The 22,691-nt window shown below is 45.0% G+C and overlaps 1 protein-coding gene and 1 pseudogene across 1 annotated transcript; one reads left to right on the forward strand and one right to left on the reverse strand.

Moving 5' to 3' along the window:
* Positions 1-1,840: 1,840 nt before the first annotated feature.
* LOC120690744 (PHD finger protein ING1-like) lies at positions 1,841-8,248 on the reverse strand. Its single transcript, XM_039973536.1, has 7 exons — positions 8,049-8,248; positions 7,294-7,365; positions 6,517-6,704; positions 2,869-2,929; positions 2,594-2,726; positions 2,392-2,521; positions 1,841-2,283 (listed from the first exon to the last, which is right to left on the reverse strand). The coding sequence occupies exons 1-7, from the start codon at positions 8,074-8,076 to the stop codon at positions 2,173-2,175; spliced, it is 723 nt and encodes a 240-aa protein (XP_039829470.1). The 5' UTR covers positions 8,077-8,248; the 3' UTR covers positions 1,841-2,172.
* Positions 8,249-8,402: 154 nt separating this feature from the next.
* Positions 8,403-13,939, forward strand: LOC120692637 (annotated as a pseudogene).
* The last annotated feature ends 8,752 nt before the right edge of the window (positions 13,940-22,691 follow it).

The raw sequence follows: 22,691 nt of genomic DNA on the forward strand, positions 1-22,691 counted from the left end.
TACTTAAGCGACAAATTTTCTTATTATCATATCACCTGAATCAGTCCAGTAGACATCCAATTCATGTAAAACAGTCTGTCCACTCTACTGTAAATGATCAGACCAGTGTACTCGGCTGTAAATGATCAGACCGGTGTACTCGGCTGATTCGCCTAGAAGTAAGCCCTCCTCTGCGGCCTCCACCTTGTGGAGTTTGGCTCTGTTGTCCGACGACAATTGGGAAGCGGCTTCGGCGGCGGTGACGAACGGATCTTTGTAGGCTTCGAGGAAGATGAATAGGAGTTTTGGACTTCTTTGTAATTTTTATTTTCTTTGGAGTCCTGTTTGTGAAAGGGTCGGTGTAATGCGCTAAGATCAATATATTTTTCTTCTAAAAAAACACAATGAAAGCGACATGTTAGAAAAGAAAAAAATATAAATCCATATGACAAAAATTAAAATAAAATATTAATCTCAAATTGAGTATCTAAATTAGATTGCGATTTTACAATAAGGGTCTTTAAATAAAGAACACACTTAACTACTCCTATGTCTAAAATATTTTCTAAAAAATATTTCTTTTTAATACAGGATAATCACCGTTCATCATGGATACGATACGAACGATGTGCAGGTGGCTGTTTAAACGGGGGTAACGTAAAATCTCCAAGCGCATTCGTATTGAACGATGGCGTCGCGTCGCTGTAGCTTAGCTAGGCAGCCCCCAGCAACGTGTGGATTTCGAGCACGTCTGACGGTGACTGGTGAGGGACGCAGGTACCGTCAAAATGTACTTGGAAACCACAACGAACTGAATTTCCATGCGCCACAAAAAGGAAACACACAGCTAACGCTAAGGCCTCACACTTGGAAGGAAGGAAGTGCATGAAAATTCATCCAAATATCACGAGAGTGTGTGATGATCAGTGAGCAGTGAAATCTCATCGACGACCGTCAGGTGCGTCTGCCGTGAGGAGTTGCATTGCGTTGCGTGGGAGGTTTGTTAGCGATGTGGAATGGATCACCTGTCTCCATCATAAGCAAAACGCAATTGGCGTGTTGTCCGTTTGCGTTAGCATCTAGCAAGGCATGCCACTTTCGCTAAACAAAGCGCCTTCCTTTGGCCTTACGCGAGAGGCAATTGCATTTTCTTCTTCTGTATATACACACAGGTGCGCAGCATGCATGAACGCTGCATGGGACGAGCATCACAAGATCGGGAATATCCTGACGGTGACCGAACGCTGCTTACTGTAGACTCGTCTTCACATCGCATGACCTCCTCGCTGCAACTGAAAAAAAATCAAATGAAATTCTGAACACTGCACAGCGAATAGCTCCATGGAGGAGAGACGAGGGGCGATGATGATTCTGCAACGCTAGAACAGTGCGTCGTTTTGCTGCGGGCTTGCTGTTGCGGGCAGCGCTGCCGCACGCGGCCGATGCGTTCGAATTGGCTGCTGCCCCTGCCCCTCTGCAATTTTCCTGTGGTGGTGTTGGGTGCTGCCGTGCTGGCCTGCCGCCTGCCCGCCCGCTACAGAGACGGGGTGGCGGTGCCTTTTCGCCTGCGTCGTCTACCGCTGGGCCTCTTCTGTGTTTGCTCCGTGCCGTCGTTGCAGCGAGACAAAGAAACCAATGTTGCAATCTCAAAAAAAAAAAGAGAGAAAGCAATGTTGCAGAAACACCACGACCCCGCCCCGGCTGCACCGCTGCAGACCGCAGATCCGGAGGCCAGAGCCATATTTTTGCAGAGTGCCCCAGTGCTCCACGAGAGATTGGCAACAATCAATCCCTACAGCTTATCGTATTATGCCACACCTTAAAAATCTATGCAAACTAAGCAACTTCGCAAGTAAAACCATTAGTCCGCAGTACACCAGAATTCACCCTTTCCGCAGACACCAGTAAAGAGTTCTGTACAATGATTGAAAGTTGAAACACGTACACTGCAAGGGGCAAGAGTTATATCCGATCGCCAAAAGGCAATGAAGTTACACACCGCCTACATTGCATGGTCCTAACTCTAGCAGGTCTAGGGCACTCCTCGACACCATAGGAGTAACATGTACAGATCACTGGGATCTACAACGGCATGCACTGTCACAACTAAGAGCAACAACATTTGTTACCCAACATCAGCAACGTTCCACAACCAAGGCCTACACACTAGCAGAGCAGCATGAGAATTGAGTATCATTTGCCTTTTCGCTTCTTCTGGAATCCAACGCAACTTGGACAATACCACTTTCCCTTGGGCAGCTCCTTCACCCCCACACAGCCAATGTGATACCACTCGATCTTGCACTGCCAAATGGATATGAATGTGAATATGTGATACAAACCAAGTCTGACATGAAAATGAATCGCAAACAAACGGGAGTACATCAGTGAAACAAAGGAGGTGTTACATACATTAGGATTGTCGCATGCGACCATATCACCATAGCTGACTTGGTTGCAGAAGCAGTATGTCGGTTCATTAGGATCCACAGGCAATTCTAAATCAATAGCCGGTGCTGGTGGCTCAGTGGGTACCTTAGCCCTGAAATGAGAGTTGGTCTGTTAAACTGAGAAACCATTGCTGAATTGAACTTACTCAAGATGCAGAACATACTTCTTACGACCCCCTCTGCCTCTTTCGCCAGATCTTCCAGTTTTTGGAGTAGCATCAGCAGTTGATGCTCCAGCACTTGCAGCTGGAGTAGCAGCAGCAGCAGTAACAGCAACAGCTGCTGCTGCCTCCTTTTCTATTATTCAGACCACATGGTATAGCGGTAATCAGTAATTTCTTTCTAAAAAGGTAATTGACAAGTCATGTAACTCAAAAGGGCGAACGTAAAGAACACAAAATTCGAAAATAACCAGTGTTATGCAACAGGTAATCCATACCCTGTCGAATTTTTTCAAGCTTCCTCAAAAATTGATCTAGCTGTTGGATATGAGCATCAACCTATAGATCAGCACAATCAAAATCCGCACATTCACAATTTAGGAACATCGCAGAGGTGTCATGAGACATGTTTATGCAGCAGAACCTAGCAAAGCATAAACTAGTAATGTAAAATTATTGACAACAACAACAACAACAACAACAACATAGCCTTTTTTCCCAAGCAAGTTGGGGTAGGCTAGAGATGAAACCCGAAAGAAATAAGTTCAAGGTTCAGGCACATTGATAGCTAGTCTCCAAGCGCTCCTATCCAAAGCTATCTCTTTAGAGATGTTCCAATCCTTAAGGTCTCTCTTAACCGACTCATCCCACGTCAGTTTAGGTCTACCTCTACCCCTCTTTACATTATCGACTAGCTCGAGGATCCCATTACGCACCGGCGCCTCAGGAGGCCTTCGTTGGACATGTCCAAACCATCTCAGCTGATGCTGAGTAAGTTTCTCCTCAATTGGTGCCACCCCGACCCTATCCCGAATAACTTCGTTCCGGACTCTATCCCTCCTTGTGTGCCCGCAAAACCACCGCAACATCCGCATCTCTGCTACACTCAGTTGCTGCACATGTCGTTTTTTTGTAGGCCAACATTCAGCACCGTATAATATCGCCGGACGAATTGCTGTCCTATAGAATTTGCCTTTTAGCTTTTGTGGCACCCTCTTGTCACAAAGGATGCCAGAAGCTTGCCGCCATTTCAACCAGCCAGCTGAAATTCTATGCCTAACATCTTCATCAATGTCGCAATCCTTTTGTAACACCGATCCTAAATACCGAAACGTATCCTTCTGGACCACCACTTGCCCATCTAGACTAACGTCTCCCCCCTCATGCCTAGTCGCGCTGAAATCGCACATCATGTACTCGGTCTTGGTCCTACTAAGTCTGAAGCCTTTCGACTCTAACGTGCGTCTCCACAGCTCTAACTTCCTATTAACCCCTGCCCTACTCTCGTCAACTAGCACCACATCATCAGCAAAGAGCATACACCAAGGGATCTCACCTTGTATATCCCTTGTGATCTCATCCATCACTAAAGCAAATAAATAAGGGCTCAAAGCTGACCCCTGGTGTAGGCCTATGTTAATAGGAAAGTCAGTGGTGTTGCCATCACATGTCCGGACAAACGTCGTCGCATCTTTGTACATATCCTTAATGAGGGTAATGTATTTGGTTGGGACTTTGTGCTTCTCCAAAGCCCACCACATGACATTTCTCGGTACTTTGTCATATGCCTTCTCAAGGTCAATGAAGACCATATGCAAGTCCTTCTTCTGCTCCCTATATCTCTCCATCAATTGTCGTATTAGGAAAATCGCCTCCATGGTTGACCTTCCAGGCATGAAACCAAATTGATTTTGGGTCACACTTGTCCCTCTTCTTAGGCGATGCTCGATGACCCTCTCCCAAAGCTTCATCGTATGGCTCATCAGCTTAATCCCACGGTAGTTAGTACAACTTTGAACATCGCTCTTGTTTTTGAAGATAGGTACTAATATACTTCTCCTCCATTCTTCCGGCATCTTGTTTGACCGAAAAATGAGATTAAAAAGCTTAGTTAACCAAACTATTGCTCTATCTCCTAGGCATGTCCACACCTCAATGGGAATACAATCAGGACCCAACGCTTTACCTCTCTTCATCCTCTTCAAAGCCTCCCCGATCTCTACCTCCTGAATTCTCCTCACAAAACGTCTGTTGGTATCGTCAAAAGAGTCATCTAACTCAAGGGTAGGGCTCTCACTCTCCCCATTAAACAACTTGTCGAAGTACTCTCTCCATCTATCCATGATCTCATCATCCTTCACTAGCAGTCGATCTGTCCCATCCTTAATGCATTTGATTTGGTTGATGTCCCTTGTCTTCCGCTCGCGGATCCTAGCCATCCTATAAATGTCCTTTTCCCCTTCTTTCGTGCCTAGCCGCTGATACAGGTCATCATACGCCTTACCTTTTGCTACACTCACAGCTCGCTTTGCAACCCTCTTCGCTAATTTATAGCCCTCGATGTTGGCTGCACTCTTGTCAAGATGGAGACGCTTGAAACACTCCTTCTTCTCCTTAATAGCCCTTTGCACCTCGTCGTTCCACCACCAGGTGTCTTTCCCCTCCTGTTTGCCTCCCTTACTCACGCCAAACACCTCTGAGGCCACCTTCCGAACACATGTTGCCATCTTTAGCCACATGTCATCTGCGTCTTCTCCTTCTTCCCAAGGCCCCTCACCTAGCATCATTTCCTTAAACGCTTGTGCCGCTTCCCCTCTAAGCTTCCACCACTTTGTTCTCGCAATCTTGGTACATTTGTCCCGGTGGACACGTACCCGAAGACGAAAGTCCGCCACCACAAGCTTGTGTTGAGGGACAACACACTCCCCAGGTATCACCTTACAATCTAAGCAATCACGTCTATCCTCCCTCCTAGTAAGGATAAAGTCGATCTGGCTCGAGTGTTGTCCACTACGAAACGTCACAAGATGGGATTCCCTCTTCTTAAACACGGTATTCGCTATCAACAAGTCGTAGGCTAACGCGAAGTTCAACACATCCTCCCCCTCTTGACTCCTGCTACCATACCCAAAACCCCCGTGCACTCGCTCGAACCCTACATTAGTCGCACCCACATGACCGTTGAGGTCTCCTCCTATGAAGAGTTTCTCGCTGGTAGGCACGGTACTAACCATACTATCTAGATCTTCCCAGAACTGCATCTTGGTGCTCTCACTAAGGCCTACCTGAGGGGCATATGCACTGATCACATTCAAAATCGAATCTCCAACTACCAACCGGATTAGGATAATCCGGTCGCCTTGCCTTCTAACCTCTACGACTCCATCCTTAAGGCTCCTATCAATCAATATGCCTACACCATTCCTACCCGGAGTTGCTCCCGTGTACCAAAGCTTGAAGCCAGTATCCTCAACCTCCTTCGCCTTCTGGCCCTTCCATTTAGTCTCTTGAACGCATAGAATATTTACACGCCTCCTAATTGCTACATCAACTAGCTCTCGCAACTTACCCGTTAGGGACCCTACGTTCCAGCTACCTATACGAAACCTAGTTGGCTCGGCTAGCTTCCTTACCCTTCGCACCCGTCGAGGGAAGTGCGAAGACCCTTGCTCATTTTTCACTACACCCGGGCGTAGATGTAGCGCGCCATTCAGGTGTCATGAGACATGTTTATGCAGCAGAACCTAGCAAAGCATAAACTAGTAATGTAAAATTATTGACAAATCTATTAAAATGGTGTATACATGGAACCTAAAGTGCTACTACAGGACAAATGACAAATATGTTTTATCTGGATGAGATAAAGAAAATGAACAAAACTTGGCAGCCTATATTTTCCATTTTGATAGTTATCTCTCAGGAATGGTGAACGGGGAAAGAAGTGAGGAAAAACAATTATAACGAGCTCCCCAGTTTGGGAAAGCAAGTGATTGATTAGTTATACCAGTTTCCATTTCTTCTACACAACTAAAAGAGGAGAGAATTAAGTTTATCTGTGTTCTCTCCAATTCCTCCTCCAAAATATCGAGCAGAAACCAGTGCTCCTGGTGCAGTGGATTTTTTCTGCAAACGGAAGAGACACGTACCAGGTCATAAGTCTGAGTGGCCAAAGCCACCTTCTCATCAGCAATTCTAACACAATGTTTCTGCTCCTCGATTGCTTCTTCAGAAAATTTCAGTTTTGCTGGGTCATATGTGATACTTCCAGATTCAAGTCCATGCTTAATGTCCTCTATTTCTTGCTGACAGCGCTGTTCATTTTCTAGTTGCACACCTAATGAGAAGCACAAAAGGGGGGCCTATTTTCAGGGCAAAAAGCTGAAGAGTTTAATTTAGAAAACAATGCAGTTTCTATTCAGAGAACTATGTCTCACAACAACATATATAACTGTGAAGCTAGTGCCTTAGTCTGGACAATGATGTGTATTAACTTCTCAAAGTATCTCATAGAAAGTTTATTTGCCACGAATTGTAGGTTGGCATCCCTTTGCCACAGCCCGTATAAACACTACATTCAAATATTGAGAAATCGATCATAAATAACAGTCATTTAACATGATATGCAAATGACAAGCGGCTCAAGTAATCCAAAATCCTACACCATTTGAAAGGAAAAGGCACACATGTAATCACAAAGAAAACATTATACTGAGCATTCTTCTAGCAAATGAAAACTTTACCGTGCTTGGATTTAGTTTGCTGTGTATATTTTAAGACATGAAGAAAGAATTGGTAAAATAGTACTACCTCCATATGCAAATAGTTGACATTTGGAACCATAGATTTGCACTAAATTGAACTGCAATTTTCTGTCCTAACGTCAACTATAAAAATATGGAGGGAGTATATTGTTCAATGCATACCTTGCAAACTTTTATCTAACTCTCGCATTAATGAATAGTTCCGGTGCAGCATAGATGGCAATGATTCAACACCTGAGAGTAATCAAACAAGGTAATTTTTGTATACAGGACATTTAACGAATAAAAGTGAACCAAGTGATAATGTCACAAGCTGAAGGGTAAGTTGAATCAAGAAAATGAAATAATAATTACAAGATATGCAAAACAATACTCCCTACTACCAACAGTCCTGCTATAACTTCCGCATTTCAAATTATCAATAGGCGCAAGGAAACATGGACTATACATGTAGAAAGATGAATACTGGTGAATGGTGACGTGGAACATAAACCAGGGCTGCTTATGCCATGTTGCAATAATTAATCAAATCTACCAAGTTCATATTTAACAGCTAATGATAACTGTTTGTCAGGGCACATTCGACGATTCCCATCAAGGAAAGCTAATTGATGTACAAGTTGCTAACTAAAAATTGAAACGACTTGAAATTCTAACAAGAGAGAAATTGTAACCACTATGATGCAGGTAGGCTAGTCTTAGGGCTCATTTAGCAGTTGGCACGCCCTTAAGTACTGACATGGCAGTGTCATCTAATAATGAAACTCTAAAACACCCGTGCATGCCAATCAGCAAACATCCGGAATTTCTACGCTAAATCCCGGTTGGATTTTTCTTGAAAAAAATATGTGCGGCTGAGGAAGCTTGCGACCTAGGCAGGAGTGCGTGCGTGCCCTAGCGGGGAGAAGAACACTCACTGGCTTGGAAGTCCTCGAGGAACCCCATGGCGCCGGAGATGGGTTGCCGCGGCCTAGATCTCCCGAAGGCCCTCCCAAACACAACCAGAAAATCGATGCGATGTGAAGGGGAAAGACCGGAGGTCGGAGGAAGAGGAAGAGCTCTCGCCGGCCGGCGCGATCCGGAGATTCCTTTTTCCAGATAAGCCCTCGACGTGAAAAGGTAATTTCAGTCTCCGCGTGGTGGGATTTTTCTCGGGCGAGCCCACGGGTCGACACCAAGTGGCCCATAACGTACGGCCCATTTTGACCGTATGGCGGCCCAGAGACCACGAGCCACGGCATTATTAAAACCCTAAACCCCTGCCCCTGCAAAACAAATGCCTCCGTCCTCTCCAATTCTTTCCTCTTCTCCAAGTAGCTCCACTCCACTCCCCTCTCCTCCGCCTCGCCGTCTCCCTCTCTTCCACAGAACCAGCACGAGAGATAGAAGCAAAGCCTTAGCTGGTCGCCATGTACCGCGCGGCCGCCAGCCTTGCCTCCAAGGCCCGGTGAGTGAATTGGCCGATTCATTTCTTCCTTGTTCTGTGCACGTTCTCTATTGTTCCGCTTTGGGGTTTTTGGAGAAATCGATCGTGTCGCTGAAATGTGCGGTTTGCCTTTTTGGTGCAGGCAAGCCGGGAGCGGCGCTCGCCAGGTGAGAAGATTTCTTTGGCAGCGATTTGTTAGTGCGGTTTTAGTTTTGGCTCAGGCCTTGTCGTTTAGAGCGTCCTAGTCCTGTTCAGTTCAGTGGTCGGAACCGCTAGCCTGCTGAAAAGATCTTCTTTTCAGGGCTTTCCCATTAGATTCCGATTAGGCTCATGTCTGACTGTGCGCACGATTGTTTTGCATGTGATGCGATGCTGATCAGGTGGGGAGCAGGTTGGCCTGGAGCAGAAACTATGCTGCCAAGGACATCAAGTTTGGCGTCCAAGCCCGGGCCTTGATGCTGAGGGGTGTTGAGGAATTGGCTGATGCAGTCAAAGTTACAATGGGCCCCAAGGTACCATTGTGCATAAGCATATGTAGAGTTCATGGTCTTCGAATTTCAAGTGTACCTTGTAAACGTTGTTTGTCTGAGTTCATATAGTTCTGTTTCATATTACCGCTCATGGTGGCACAAATCATAACTACCACATTTATTGGACTGCTTGCTATGCCTGTTTTTACAGCCAATATAGCAGCACATACTTTTTCATGCACAAAAACTTTACATGTGACAATTATCGATATGTAAGTGACATTGAAGATGATAGTGTAGGCAGTTGTCTGTAGTTAGCTTACTTGGATGATTTTCTCATTATTATCTCTTGTACACGCCATGTTTCCATGGTAGGATTCACCGATTCACTGTATTTTTTCTTAGTATCATGCTTACATTATCAGGTTCAATTTTTTTTAATGCTACAGGGTCGTACTGTTATTATTGAGCAAAGCTTTGGTGCTCCTAAAGTTACAAAGGATGGAGTGACTGTTGCCAAGAGCATTGAATTCAGTGACAGAGTAAAGAATGTTGGTGCAAGCCTTGTAAAACAGGTTGCTAATGCTACTAATGATACAGCTGGGGATGGTATGCCATATGCTTGTCAATCTTACGACTAATTAAGATTTTATATCGGCTTGTCTTCTGAATGTATTGTAGGCAATGCTCAAACTTAAGACCAGCAATATTCTGTACTAATATGTGGAAGTTCTTTCACTCAAAGCTCCGCTTGTAGTGTGTATTTCAACTTTATCGTTTGACATGTATTTTTGACAGGTTTACGATGCTATTCATATCTTTCATTTCTAAGAACCAACTTGTAACATATGTTGTCAGTTATCCATTTTGACTTCATTTGACTTTATGATTGGTGTATTTTGCACAATGCGCGGGTCTTGATCCTAGGGTTACTACATTATTAAGGCAAAGTCTTGCTGTCATGACATATTATATGGTTTCCTTTAAGTACTCCCTGCAGTATTGTTATTTTCTGTTAATTGGTGAATGATTTCCTTTAAGTTCCCTGTTCTTGTGCTTTCACTTATTGTTCCCTATTCTTGTGCTCAAATGCTTTCAGGTACTACATGTGCTACTGTTCTTACAAAGGCTATATTCACCGAGGGTTGCAAGTCCGTAGCTGCTGGAATGAATGCCATGGATCTGAGACGTGGTATCTCAATGGCTGTTGAGGCTGTTGTCACAAACCTAAAAGGCATGGCAAGAATGATCAGCACATCAGAGGAAATAGCACAGGTAACTGTTGAACTACAGCAAGCCAAGAAACTAGAGAGCTTTTTTTTTCCCAAAGGAAAATTCTAATGTATGTATTACTCAAGGTGGCTACTATATCAGCCAATGGAGAAAGGGAAATTGGTGAGCTAATTGCAAAGGCTATGGAGAAGGTTGGTAAAGAGGGAGTTATCACCATTGTGGTAAGTGAAAACACTCTGAAGAACTTATCTTAGTATCATACGAATCTTATCACTTCTGCCAATATATTTTGAATTATTTTTGGCGGTTCCAAAGATTCCAAATATAATTTACACACTCCCATTACTTGCAGCACACTTAGGTTGTTTATATGCCCAATTTGGAACATATTTGCCTTTTCTGTACACCACAAGGGACTCATACTTGCAGATTGGGTAAGCACAAGACAAGAATAGCACAGTTGCATAAAAAAGATGGTGTGGTTGTACAAGGTACCTCAGCTTGATGAAGGTCCATTTCAATATCTTGGGCCGACCTGCAGTCGAACACATCAACACAGGCATACTGAGTAGTAGGTATAAATTTAACTACTTATTGAACAACTACAAAAAAGATTGGCACGAGCATACTTCATGTCTCTCTCTCTCTCTCTCTCTCTCTCTAGTAGCTGTGCTGGGAGAAGATTTCTATGTCAACTTTTCTCATCTAGGGGTTTGTTTGTAGTGTACTGTATTTTGATTTTTGAGCCATGAAATCTTGATAGGATGGCAACACTCTCTATAATGAACTTGAAGTTGTGGAAGGCATGAAGCTTGACAGAGGTTACATCTCTCCATACTTTATTACCAACCAAAAGAACCAGAAATGTGTAAGTATTTCCTTTGCTTTCTTGTTATTCTACCCCAGTAACTTCTGTTTTGTTATTCCATAATTTATTTTGTTTGTTATAGGAACTAAATGAACCCTTGATCTTGATACACAACAAGAATATATCAAATGTGCAAGCAATGGTCAGAGTGATGGAGTTAGCTCTACAGGTATTTCTTTAGTTGTTTATTATAAATTGGTTGGCTGATGTTGGGTTGTACTGACCTCAATTGCAATCTGCTTATTCTTTTTGGCTCATGGCTGATGTTTGTTTGCGATGACTTCAATTACATTCTGATGGCAATGATTTATTCTTTTGCTTCAACAGAAGAAAAAACCTCTGCTCATTGTTGCGGCAGATTTAGAAAGTGAAGCATTGGCTATACCCTGATTCTCAACAAGTTTCGTGCAGGCGTTAAGGTTGGCTCTGTCTGTCTATATCCTTTTGTTACTAGGACTTTCTTCAGATTTTTCTAATTGACATGAAATGTAGGTCTGTGCGGTCAAAGCTCCTGGTTTCGGGGAGACCAAGAAAGCTAACTTACAGGACCTTGCTATTCTTACCGGGGCAGAAGTAAGTATATAGCTCTATTACTTTGCCTATGTCATAGTTATCAGATATTCAGGTCCTCATTTACTTTAATTTATTTTTACACCTTTGTTGAACTAGGTCATAACTGAAGAACTTGGGATGAACCTTGAGAACTTTGACCCTCAGATGTTTGGCACTTGCAAAAAGGTAAAAAGATTATGTGCCTGTTGATGATTGTACACTTTGTTTGAAATCCTATCAAACTGACTTTTAATAATCACCTTGTTTGTGAAGTAGTTATGTTTTAGATTATGTGATTGAACAATAATTGTGAACTTTTAATAGCTTCAGCAGAATATTTTGCACACTCTATTCCTGCTTCGGAGGGCACTTTTTTTTAATTAAATGTAGTGATTGAAATGCAGGTTACAATATCGAAGGATGACACTGTCATCCTGGATGGAGCGGGAGATAAGAAGGCAATTGAAGAGAGAGCTGAGCAGGTTCTTTGTCAGTTTAGTTTCCATAGACAGTCTGGAATCTTATGTGCTTATTGCAATAAAATACTGTTTTCAACAGCTGAGATCAGCGATTGAGCAAAGCACTTCTGACTCTGATAAGGAAAAGCTACAAGAGCGGTTGGCAAAGCTTTCTGGTGGTGTTGCTGTTCTAAAGGTGAAAAATTATCATCCATGTCAAATGATGTAACTCCCAAATTTTGATGGCAATATTAAAATGATCAAATCTAGATTACTGGAACAGTACTCAACTGACAGATTAGGTAGTGTGTCAATTAGCATACATGTATGGAGTATTCAGTAGGTACTTAGCTTGTATAGTACGCATAAGAGAATTGGCATGGTATATTTTATTGATGAATGCCCTGAGTTAGTGACAACATTATTTATTTTAAGCTTTCTTTTAGATTGGTGGAGCAAGTGAAACAGAAGTTGGTGAGAAGAAGGATAGGGTGACTGATGCACTAAATGCAACCAAAGCTGCAATTGAGGAGGGCATTGTGCCAGGTATGGTGCTGTAGGTTCACTGTTAGAGTTCTCTGGTGTAAGCATGTACCGGTAGCATGGCAGAAAATTTTATTTGTTTATGATACACATACATAGGTGGTGGCGTTGCCCTTCTCTACGCGTCAAAAGACCTGGATAAATTGCAGACTGCAAGCTTTGACCAAAAGATTGGTGTTCAAATCATCCAAAATGCTTTGAAGGTTGGAAGTTGATTCCTTTTTTTAGATGATCCTCTCTTGTTTGCCTTATCTGACGATTGGAAGATTTTGCAGGCCCCAGTGCAGACTATTGCTTCAAATGCAGGTGTAGAAGGAGCTGTTATTGCTGGCAAGCTTTTGGAACAGGAAAACACTGATCTTGGCTATGATGCAGCTAAAGGTAGGGTGCATAGTTGGTCACCTTGACCCTTGGGGGGTCAGGTTAAATTATGTTTCTAACTTCTGGTTATGCAAACTGTCTTCCAACATAGGTGAATATGTGGACATGGTGAAGGCTGGTATCATTGACCCGCTTAAAGTGATCAGGACAGCCCTGATGGATGCTGCAAGGTCCTCTCTCTAATTTCTTACTTGATTTCTTTTTTCTTTTTTTCGGATACATGTGGGGCGGGGATTTAACCATTTATGCGTGTAGTACATATGAAAGGTAGTGAAGCCGCATTAGCTGAACCGGATTAATATCCTCTTGAAGCTCTCGTGGCTTTGACTGAATTGTCATCAATTAGCTCCAATTTTTAGATTGTTCCATGCACATTCAAGCAGTTCCTGAATCTTGGTAGTCAAAACTGTCTGTTATGATATATTTCTCCTGCTCTACGTTCGCAGGACCATGACACATTTTTGCCTTCTGTTTTCTGTTGCAGTGTGTCATCTTTGATGACTACCACAGAATCTATCATTGTTGAGGCCCCGAAGGAGGAGAGCGATGCACCAGCAATGGAATACTGACATGCCAAAGAAATGTGATTAAGTGAAATATTTATTAGTAGTAGATTCATCACTCTGGCTGACGAGGAAGTTGTCTAGATTTTGATCCTCCTGCAAAAGAGGATACCTAACTTTAAGTAGTGTTGGAAATTGGGATGAACAGAACCCTCTTCTACCCGTCACTGAGTTAGATTTTTTTGAACAAATGGCGGTTGATCTTAACTGGATGGTTTTGTAACTTCTCCCTAGAAGTTGACTTGGTTACTGGATCAGGTGTGGCACGGGTTTAAGATGAATGTGAATGTTAGATGTTGACTTGATGGAGTGAAGATCTGGTTTTCTTCTTGGTGATGGTTGGTCATGCTTTATGCTTTCCGTTTTGTTTTGCATGTTAATTACTCATGGAAACTGTACGGTTCTCGATCGAATGTGTGAGAAAATTTCTCTTGGCAATTTTTGTGAATTGCGCGTCCAGCCTTCAGCCGGTCGTCGAAGGCAGGGTTTGCTCGATTGGGTGCTTCAAGTGTATGATTTCTGATTTGAGCAGCACCCGGCAATGCACTTCGGTTGATATAATGGATTAATGGTTCAAGAAGGTACGATAAAAACACAACCACGACGTTGCTAGCCGGCAACTGGGCATGGCCGCTTGCCTTGCCGACCTAGAGAGGACAGAGCGAAACACAGAAAATGTTCATTTTGACCCTAAATAAATTTTAGCTGGAGTTTAAATCTTTAAAATAATCCTATGCAGCACAAGCTTTCTTGGATGTAATTAGCACTTTCAATCTAAATCGTATGCAACAAAAGCTTTCTTGGAGCTGTACTGTAATTTGGGACCAGGCTTAATTTTATTCTTAAATGCTTACTACGTTTAACAAGGACTCTAAAGGTTAGAAAAGGAACTTAATAGTTATAAAAAAGGATCGTATTTGCAAGATTCCCAACGTAGCCCACCCGGCACTAAAAGTGAAACCATTATAATTGTCCAGTATTTGAACCACGCCACTACTTCTCATCTAGTTGTGCTAGTGCCATTACAATTCACCCAATATTGGAAATACGCTACTATATATGCTGGACATCGGGTTACAACAATCCAACCTTGCTCAATTCAACAACAGACACCGAAAAACGATCACAAATCAAATTAAATCACACTCGATACAGTCAGAGAGATCTCTCTGGCACCAATCACAGATCGATAAAAACCTTTTACCCTCGTGACAAGAGGAGGAAAAGAGAGAGAGAGACTTCTGTTCGCAAGCAATACGGAGAGAAAAATCTGAAGATAATCGAATTAGCCAAGAATTAGACTTGCCTATAGTTGCTGCAACAATACATCGGCTAGCTCTTGCCTCTCTTATAATAACTCACTGCAGTCACCACCTTCTGATTCTGCAGCAATGGCCTCCACGCAAGACGATTCCCGGCAGCAGCGATGATCTTGGCACCTACCCAACGACGCCCGAGCTGACACCGCCGATGCCATTGACCAGGATCAGCCAACAGACACAGAGGGAGTCTCCAGAGAACTCGGGATAGAAAACAGGGAGGTGGCCTCTTTCTCGTTTTCCTCAAGTGCCGCGGCGTGCCACTTCGCATTGGTTCAGAAGCAAGGGGGATGGGGATGAAAGAGAGGGAAAGAGGGAGAGGAGCAAGTTGTGACTGAACCGTCAAATTAAAACTCTAATTAAGCGTAACGGCCGTCATTTGAACACATCGGGCGCATTAGCTTAACGGCCTAATTTGACGATCCTTTCTCAACCCACGTCCCGATCGAAACAATATCGATAGTCCTACGCGAAGGTGGGCGCAGATGGTACAAACACGACATATATTCGAAAATACAATAATATACACAAGACTCGACCTTGAGTTTTACAAACCAAGTTTGAATACATACATAACCTATAAACTTTACAATACTGAAAATAAGGTCCCAATAGAGGAAAGGATCTACAACTAACAAAGAGTAACCGATGAGATCCCGAACTAAGCGTCGGGCTCCACAACCTCACATCCCTCTGCATCTCGACGGATGAACTTAACGCAGCAGGGACAGAAGTCGACATCCGGGTGTCCTGAAATAATTGTGGCAACAAATCCTGAGTATACTAATACTCAGCAAGTCTTACCCGACCATGGGTATATATAGCCCCTATCTAGACTTGCATGGCTTTCTAGCAAGTGAGTTGTTTTGCAGAAAAGCATCTATAGTTGGATCTTTACTTTCAATGTTTTAGCCACATGTTCTATATAGAAAGACTCTCATCTAATGTTGCATCTCTAAAGCAATCAAGTTGAAGCATTACAAATATGATTCAAAATAGTACCATCATTTAGCACCAATATTTCTAATTCATTCCTAGGAGGCGACAAAGAGATCAAGACCCTCATATCCGCGAGACACGGTGAATCGGTCCGATTTAACCTTGCAAGGTGGACCTAACCAACACGGCACGTATAAGCCCCGTCGGACCACACGCACCAACCCTTCCCCTCCCCGCCTCGAACTACAGGACCGCCCCACCATCATATGGTCAGCCGAGCTCAACATGAGACCACCAAAAGTAATACATGCATCCCCAATTCTCTGCGACTACTCGACCACACGCACCAACCCTTCCCCTCCCCGCCTCGAACTACAGGACCGTCCCACCATCATATGGTCAGCCGAGCTCAACATGAGACCACCAAAAGTAATACATGCATCCCCAATTCTCTGCGACTACTCGACTACCCCAGGAGGTGAGATGGAGTCCTGTACTTTCGAAGTAAGGCAGTACTAGGCTTACCGGTTTCGACTACCTCCTACTCCCGGTATGCGGTTAGTACAATTCAATCCCCGATCAACACTGCCACAACGACCGATCCTTAATCGACACGGACGAGGCTAAGACAACTAGGAACCTTGTCCTGCTGCCATACCTAAACATCCTCATCTTTCCCCCGTCCGGTCTCAATTCTCCATTTATTCCATATCGAATTCAACATCTCATGTACTGGAATATAATTATATCTCATCTCTCGCGAGTGCAAGAGATCACTCGTCTTCTACCGGAAATTACTCGTCTTCTAAACATCTTATATCTCGCGAGTGCAAGAGATCACTCGTCTTCTACCGGAAACCCATTAAGCATAGCACTTCTATCGTCCTATACATACTAGTATAACTCCGGGAATCCGAGGGATCATGCAACTAGGGTTCCAAACAATTCCTAAACCTAATGCACAAGTAATAGTTACGTATATAGGTGTTATAATTTAACATAATAGGATGTGCACCGGGGCATGCCTTGTGGCTGTTGCTCAGAACTAGGATCAGACGGGCCTTGGGCTGGGTTCTCACGCCTCTCCTCTTGTGCTTGATCCGGCTGCTCCTGCGGTGCCGCAATCACCTCAAACATGGCGTCCTCAACGGCGGATGCTACACGAATGCATATGAAATAATTTAAGTGCAGCTCGATGATGCAACTACTACACATCAAACTGAAATGACTTGCGGACTGTCCGCACATAAGTGGCGGACCGTCCGCGGTTCAACTCTGCAGACCCACCAGACCCAACTACCTCACTGAACAATTTCTATACTGGCTGGCGGACTGTCCGCTCACCCTTAGCGGACTGTCCGCAATACACCCACGCCAAACCTCCAGAGACAACGACGCCTCTGGGAAGATCTTAAACTCTACTACGGACCGTCCGGCCCCCCTTGGCGGACCGTCCGCAGTTCATTCTGCCAATTCACCAGAGACGACAACGTCTCTGGACTAAATCCTAGACTCTACGGCGGACTGTCCGGCCCTCCTTGGCGGACCGTTCGCAGTTCACCCCTGCGAACCCCACCAGACAATTTTGTCTCTGGACAAACTTCGATCCCTACGGCGGACTGTTCGCTCTCCAATAGCAGACCGTCCGCTGTACAATTTGCGAAACCACCAGAGACAACATCATCTATGGACAACTTCTAACCTGACCGGTGGACTGTCCGCGCCCACCTAGGCGGACCGTCCGCGACTCATATCCCTGGACACCGCACAACAGGCGGCAGCAAGCGCGGCGGCCGTTCACCGGCGGCGGCGGCGCACAACGGAAGGGGAAAAGGCCGGGGAGCACAAGGAACTCACCACGAATCCATTCCCGCGGTCGGTTCGGGCGGAGGATGACCAGAGAAGCGGATCGACGGTGGAGCAAGCTTCAAGCGGGCTCCAATGGTGACCGGCGGCGGTTGGGCGATTCCGGCCGGGAGAAGCCGGGCTGGGGGTTGGGGAAGGTGGAGGAGGTGCTGGGGACGATGTTCGCACAAGGAATCGAGGTGTGGTGGCCGGAGGAGGGAGATCGACGGAAGGAGGGCGACGACGGGACGAGCGGACGAGCTCCGCTCGTCACTGGTTGAAGTGAGGAGAAGGAGGAGGAATGACAGGCGGATCCCACATCCATCCAGATAAATATCTGGGCGTCGCCTGGGCGGACCGTCCGCCGCCCCAGAGCGGACTGTCCGCGAGGCAGGTGTTACAATCCTACCCCCTAAAAGAAATTTCGTCCCGAGATTTAGTGAATGGTTAAAGAGAGAGTTAGAAATTGGTGTGTACCTCGATAGACTTGTAGCAATTCCGAACATTTAGTCCGAACAAATTCCTCCGTCTCCCAAGTAGCTTCCCGCTCGGAGTGATTGCTCCATTGCACTTTATAGAAATCACTGGTTTGATTCCGAGTGACCCTGGTCTTGTGATCAACAATTTTAATTGGATACTCCGGATAGACAAGATTGGGCTCCAGTTGCAATTTTTCTATGTCAATCACCTTTTCTAGAATACGGAGGCATTTCCGGAGCTGAGAGACATGAAAAATATTATGAACCCCGGATAAGTGAGCAGGAAGCTCTAGGCGGTATGCCACTGGTCCACACTGCTCACTAATAAGAAAAGGCCCAACATAGCGAGATGCGAGCTTTCCCTTCACACCGAATCGTTGAGCCCCTTTCATTGGAGATACCCGCAGATAGACATGATCCCCCACTTGAAACAGGATAGATTGACGCTTCTTGTCCGCGTAACTCTTTTGTCAGGATTGGGCAATCTTCAAATTTTCCTGAATAACCCGAACATGTTCTTCTGCTTCATTTACCATATCGGGCCCAAATAAAGTTCTCTCCCCAGCTTCATTTACCATATCCATTCCCGCAGTCGGTTCGGGCGGAGGATGACCGGAGAAGCGGATCGACGGTGGAGCAAGCTTCAAGCGGGCTCCAATGGTGACCGGCGGCGGTTGGGGCGATTCCGACCGAGAGAAGCCGGGCTGGGAGTTGGGGAAGGTGGAGGAGGTGCTGGGGACGATGCTCGCACAAGGAATCGAGGTGTGGTGGCCGGAGGAGGGAGATTGACGGAAGGAGGGCGACGACGGGGCGAGCGGACGAGCTCCGCTCGTCACTAGTCGAAGTGAGGAGAAGGAGGAGGAATGACAGGCGGGTCCCATATCCATCCAGATAAATATCTGGGCATCGCCTGGGCGGACCGTCCGCCGTCCCAGAGCGGACTGTCCGCGAGGCAGGTGTTACACAAGTGAGGGTTACACATCACGACTACAATTTAAGGGCGACACATCACATCATCTACTGTGACTGAATCAGATATTCAGCACTGATATTTATGTCAACATGCATGCAGTGATGTTGTTTAAAGAGCCATAATGGATAGAGAGGAGGTCACCAATCTTCTCCAATGGCTCCTGCTTTTGGAATTGTCAAAGCTGATGTTCTTCAGCTCAACTGCTCAAGGTACTCGATGAAGATTCTTTCGTTTGCCATATGGCGATCTTGAATGATGTCTCATGTCTGGGTTCTCTCCTCTCTGTGCTATGTGTTCCGTACAGTCAAGTCAGTGAGAAATGATATGAAGTACAAGTATTTAAAAAACAGGCTGGCTCACCTAAAACGTTGTGCCCCGTACTGAGCCCGTGTTTAGTTCGTTTGTAAAAAATTTTTGCAAAAGAATCTTACTAATTTGAAGTACTAAATGAAGTCTATTTATAAAATTTTTTATATAAATAGGTTGTAAATCACGAGACGAATTTAATGATGCTAATTAATTCATGATTAATCAATAATTAAAGGATGGTTACTGTAGCATCACTGTTACAAATCATGGATTAAGTAGGCTCATTAGATTCGTCTCGCGATTTACAGCCCATTCGTGCAAAAAAATTTGTAAATAGACTTCATTTAGTACTCCATACATGTGTCGAAACATTCGATGTGACGGATTTTTTGCGTTTTTGCGTTTACGGCGGTGGGAACTAAACAGGGCCTGAATTTACAAAAACGTAGGTCGTGTCATTGCCCTTTTTGGTCCTCAAAAGTTTAATGCAACAGTAACGGTTACTCAGAGTAGTAGCTGGGCATTTGCCTGAATAGGTGTATGTGCCAATGATATGCGCTTCACTACATGCTTAGAAAAAGATCTGGAGCTGAAGATGAAAAAAAGGTTTATACTGCCATCAGCTCCTTTTCAACTTGCTTACCAAAGAACAGATCGACACTACAGTGCAAAGGCAAAGGGTGGCCTCCGGTTCTTCAACTTGCATTGTTATCAATGGACATTGCAGAAAGGCGGTGCAAAGGCACTTGCTGCTTTTAGCATGTTTTTTTAGGGCCTTTGCCATGGTATTTTAGCATAGAATCAACATCACAATGCACAACTTATAGGGTTTTCTTCAACATGTAGATTTAATAGAAAAGGTGGGATTAGTGGACTAGGGCCGAGCGTCACTGAAAAGGGATTTTTGTAACCTTTGGAAAAAGGCATAAGCGTTCACAAAAAGAATGGATGGAATGTCAAGGATCCCGTACTCACAGAAGGAACCTAGAACCTGGGATTGCTTGTCAGCTAGAAAAAACAGAGAACTCGATACCCTTGGGCATGAGCAGGTTATCATTTCATTCCCACTTCAGAAATAAAGCCAAACTAACCGGTGAAGAAACCAGATGCTAAAGCTGATGGATAACTACACCAGGAAATAACAAAGTGAACAATCCCGGTTTGTAATCGCATAGCCTAAGCAATTTTTTTTTCTTTCGGCAAATCTCTGCTGATGTAGGGTCCGTTTCTGATCTCTTGCTGATTCTGCGTGGGTCGTCCTCTAAACAATGTGGCGCCAGCTGCAGAAAACAATGACGCGTGTGTGTGTGTGTGTGTGTGTGTGTGTGTGTGTGTGTGTGTTACTTTTTCATCCTTTTTTAAGTGCGGCAAACAATGAGGTCTAAAGCATGGCGACTTTGGATCACTAGGGCAGGGCAAGTGAGGGTCATCAAGGCAAAGTGCCGCGCATTTTATGCTGTTGAGCCTAGTGCTCTCCTTTTGCCTTTGGCTACACCGAGAGCCGGCTTCTTCTGAACCCTGGTTCGCAGAAGGGTGAGAAATTTGGGTGGTACATGTTTGCAACATTTTTTACAAGCTCTTTCGATGATTCGATCGCGTCAGAATTAATTAGGTGTACCTAGGAAATGAAAATGGTAAAGATTGCTCTCTGTCTCTGAAACTCCATATGCACAGCCTGATTGCGTGAACCTGGTTTCAGCTAACAACTCCTCCGTAGTGAAGGCAGAATGTGGTCAAATACAAGTGGTCGTCGTGAGGGATATAAACGTAGTACTGGTAGTTTCATACCATGCTGCCCCCGTCATCGCTTTAACATGCTGGTAGAAATCCAATAAGACCGGGACCCTCCTGTTGGGGGTGCCACCTTCGCCCGTCTCCGAAGGGAGCCAACTCAAGCTCGGCGAGGCCGCAAGTCTGGTGAAGCGAAGGGAGGCGAAGCCAGAGAAAGTCGAAGGGGGTCGAACCCAAAGGACCAAAAGGCGAAGGCATGAGGAGCGCAGCTGAGCCCGTCCGAAGGTGTGCGAAGGGATGGGGTCCTGGATAAAAGTAGAGCCCGAAGCGATGCAGCTCCTCGGGTCCCTACAAACCCGAAGCCGAAGGGGAAGCCGCCGAAGGCCGGATCAGCGAAGGGCATGCTGCGGAGCGGGCCCACGTGCAGGGTGTTGTATGGAGTGTTGAGTCTAGCTGTAATCTACCACAGTTTGTCGGTCTTATAACATTACTAAATTGTCCATGGAATATTCTTAGATGTTTTTCGTTAGGGGGCATTATGGGTTTTAAAGCAGATGGGTAGGTGAACCATCGGCTATAAATACCCTCATAAGAGTATCTACAGCAATAGCCTCCAAATCACAGCCCTCATATAGTTTTTAAGGGTTGGTCCACATCTCATATCCTCCAAATAATACATCCAACTCCAGCAGAAGTCCTCGTATTTGAGCTCTCATTCAAGTCTAGATAAGCTGGTGAGTGGGGCCCACGGATGGAGGGCTCCCTAGAGACCCCCGGGCCTAGGGGATAGAGGGGGAGATTTGAAGGCCTCTCTAGTTTAGGGACTCAAGTAGAGGGCCTGCTGCAGTTATTTTTTTTATTTTATCCTTCAAATTTGGAGTAGGAGGTTTAATAGAGAGTCTGCTAAAGTTGTTCTAACCGTGTTTGATGGGACATTGAATACAGAATCGTAACTCGTGCTTTAATTTCGTGCCATTATTTTGATTGTCATTTCTCTTTCGAGACTTCGCCCTCGACGAAGATATCTTTTCGCTCAAAAGGTATCCTACACCAACACCTCCGTCACAACTGACGCCGATCCGTACGTGTAGTCAGGGACACGAGGAACGCCAGGGACACGAGGAACGCCAGGGTTTCCGCTGTGCCTGTGCTATACTATACACTATGGCTGAGGGCTGAGCTGATGGCGACCGGCGCGCGAGGACGATTCGAAGATCCGTGCGACCGTGCGGTGCATCGCATGATCCTTAATCCAATGGCGGCGTTATCCAACGTGCCGCGTGCGAGGACTTAAAAGTGAAAGCATGGAACTAGCTTGGATCTCGATCGCGTTATATAGAAACTGACGACCAATCGACCATGCCATGCATGGGCCTTGCTTAAAATGATCTATATCTTTTTTTTTTTAAGGATGCCGCGAAGAAGAAGCCTTGCCCATTTGTCCGCCATTTGGCCCAACTAACAGACGGTC

This window comes from Panicum virgatum, chromosome 9N (assembly GCF_016808335.1).
Source record: "Panicum virgatum strain AP13 chromosome 9N, P.virgatum_v5, whole genome shotgun sequence".
Lineage (NCBI taxonomy): Eukaryota > Viridiplantae > Streptophyta > Magnoliopsida > Poales > Poaceae > Panicum > Panicum virgatum.